Source organism: Astatotilapia calliptera, chromosome 22 (genome assembly GCF_900246225.1).
Source record: "Astatotilapia calliptera chromosome 22, fAstCal1.2, whole genome shotgun sequence".
Classification (NCBI taxonomy): domain Eukaryota; kingdom Metazoa; phylum Chordata; class Actinopteri; order Cichliformes; family Cichlidae; genus Astatotilapia; species Astatotilapia calliptera.
In genome coordinates, this window is record NC_039322.1 from 2,669,906 (window position 1) to 2,672,914 (window position 3,009).

At 36.6% G+C, this 3,009-nt stretch overlaps 1 gene segment (V, D, J or C); it reads left to right on the top strand.

Annotated features, from left to right (window-relative positions):
- The first annotated feature begins 207 nt into the window (after positions 1-207).
- LOC113014274 (Ig kappa-b4 chain C region-like) lies at positions 208-1,961 on the top strand. The segment is given in 2 exon segments: positions 208-296; positions 1,564-1,961. A coding segment is annotated over 1 exon segment (255 nt).
- The last annotated feature ends 1,048 nt before the right edge of the window (positions 1,962-3,009 follow it).

Sequence of the window (3,009 nt, forward strand, 5' to 3'; positions counted from 1 at the left end):
AAACCCGCAGCTGTGACAGGGAGCTTTTGTAGTGATGTATCTTAACAACTATAAAATGTAAATTCTCAAATTATATTTTTGGAACTTTATTTTATTGTGTTTACTTTATTTTATTTTAAAATTATACTATTAATATGTTATAAATATATGATAAAAACAATTCATATGGGTGAATTTGTTTGTTTCAGAGTCAGAGAGCCGTGTCTCTCTACAGTCAGAGGTTTTTGTACGGCGCCTCAATGAGTTTGTATCACTGTGGTGGACTTTTGGTGGAGGAACCAGACTGCAAGTTGGAAGTAAGTCGAACCTAAACCTCTTTTACTTTATCAAATTTCTTTCTTGTGGTTATCTTGACTTTTCTGTTCAGTGTGCTCAGAAAACAAAAATCATTAAAATAGTTTTTAGATCAATTTTCATGAAGACACAAAGTTAGCTTCAGAATAAATGTTAAAATCAATATTAACAAATAATATAAAACATCAGAGTGGACTTGAGGATTATTGAGATATATATATGTCTGGTTAACTCTTGAGAGCTTTTGGTTTTAATTTAGTCTGTTAGAGTCAGAGAGCCGTGTCTCTACAGTCAGAGGTTTTTGTGCAGCGCCTCAGTGAGTTTGTATCACTGTGGTGGACGTTTGGTGGAGGAACCAGACTGGATGTTGGAAGTAAGATTATAAAGTTTTTAAAGAAACTACATCGAGGTTTAAATGTTAGCTTTATAACAATGAAGTATTCATGTAGAGCTAATATTGTCACCATTATACACTGGAGGCTGACTCCATCAGCTTTAATTCGATTTTATGTCGACATTTCTGACATAAAGACGATGCATTGTGTAAATAATATAAACTGTCATCAGCCTGTGATTATTTTCTAGTTTGAAATCACAGTCACTGTTTCTAAGATGAATTAAATGTAACTGTCCTCAAGTTAAACAGAGTGAAGATAAAGATTTCTGGTCTTTTACTTAATCAGTAAAAATGTAGAATTTGCTTAGAAATCATAAAAGCACTACAATAAATGACTGAAACTCACATGAGGTAAGTAGAAAACTTGTGTATTATACAGAACGGAGGTTTTTGAAGCTGAACATCTTGTATAATTGTTGCCATATCTGCTTCTTTTATTGCCAGAAGTTAAAGATGGGCATTTGACAGTGTGCAGCACGTCTGGTGTTTCTGTTGTAGCAGATATCATTTCAAATGTCATTAAAATCATGTAAGCAGTAAAAGAAATTAATCCACATCATTCAAGTAGTGCTATTAAGTTTCTTATCTCCAACAAGTGATGTGTTATAGATAACTGATGACTTTGAAGCTAAAATAGTTTTGTAAATGTTTCCACATCTGCTTCTTTTATTTCCAGTGTAGTTTGAACATATTTCAGCTCAAACTGTGTGATGATTCCCTCTGTGCTGATATGCATGAGAGGTTTCTTAAAGGGAAGTGAAACAATGTGTGAGTGAATGACTGGTGGAGCAGAAAAAACACCTGACAGAAACTTCTTAACAGAGAAATTCAAATTGTGGTTCCTGTCCTCTAAGCTGATTGGTGTTTCCTAGGTGATGCCCGCCCCGCCCTGAAGGTGCTGGGTCCCTCCAGTGAGGAGCTGAAACAGGGGGAGGCCACGCTCATGTGTGTGGCCAACAAGGGCTTCCCCTCAGACTGGAGTCTGTCCTGGAAGGTGGATGGCAGTGGCAGCATCAGCTGGGAGGAGAGCAGGAGCCCCGTGGTGCAGGAGAACGACGGCCTCTACAGCTGGAGCAGCACCCTGAGGCTCCCTGCAGACCACTGGATGAAGGTGGGCTCTGTGACCTGTGAGGCCACGAGGGGCTCCCAGACTCTGGTCTCAGAGCCACTGATGAGAGACCAGTGTCCCCAGTCCTGAACTATATGTGACTTTTATGCTGGTCTTACTTTCACACTGCATTCTGTAGCTTTTTTTCCAATTTCTTCTCTCATTTTTGATTTGCTTTGTTTAAAGTTTAAAGTTTGTTTAAAGTTTTAAAGAATAAAAAAAAATCTACATTAAATAAGAATCGAGTGTTTGTCTTACTTTTGTGGTGATGTCAATATTAAACTCTAAATAATGATTTCCAGGATTCTTATTGGAAACCAGTGTGCTATCTGTAGAAAGTCAAAATGAGTCAGTAGAATTAAGCCACTTTGAATACATGAAGTTAAGCGAAGTTTATGTTAAAGAATAAGTGCGAATGGGAATTGATAAGAACTTAGAGATTATGATTTTATTACTGAGAATATTGAGCGACACCGCCGTTATTCATGCAAAGTCATTGCATGCTGTTTAATGAATGTTTCAGCATGTTGTAGCTTGTTATATAAAGCAATTTGAGTTCTCAGGTGGAGTAGAAAAGCACAATATAAGGATGAGTCAAATGATCAGTGTTGAGGTAGGTATCTTAAAGTATTCTATTATGCAGAGTACTTTTTTAAAGTAATGCAGTACATTATTTTGGTGTTTTTCTGTAAAATCACCTGAAACACACCATCTCATAACTATCATTTAACAATAAGAACTTATAGGCTACAGTCCCTCATGCTAATATAAATCCCTATCCTAATGAGGCCACACATACAGTGGCTTGCAAAAGTATTCGGCCCCCTTGAACTTTCCCACATTTTGTCACATTACAGCCACAAACATGAATCAATTTTATTGGAATTGCAAGACAAAGTTATCAGACTAGTATTGAACAGCAAAAAAGAAAAAATATACAAACCTGAGAAAACTGGACTTAAAGTTTCTATTGGAAGTATTTTTATAAGTTATGCAGACAATTGTGACTCACTGATTTTGGTGATTTATTGTGTTTTTTTCTCTTTCTTTAGGAAATGTTTTCATAATGAGCAATATTCAGCAGCAGTCAGTTCAGTTTCTGTTCAGTCTGACTGAGGGAGGTTTTTGTACGACTGTTTTTCACTGTGTGAACACATGCTGACTGTTAGGATAGTGAAGACTCTGACAGTAATAAACTGCTGCATCTTCA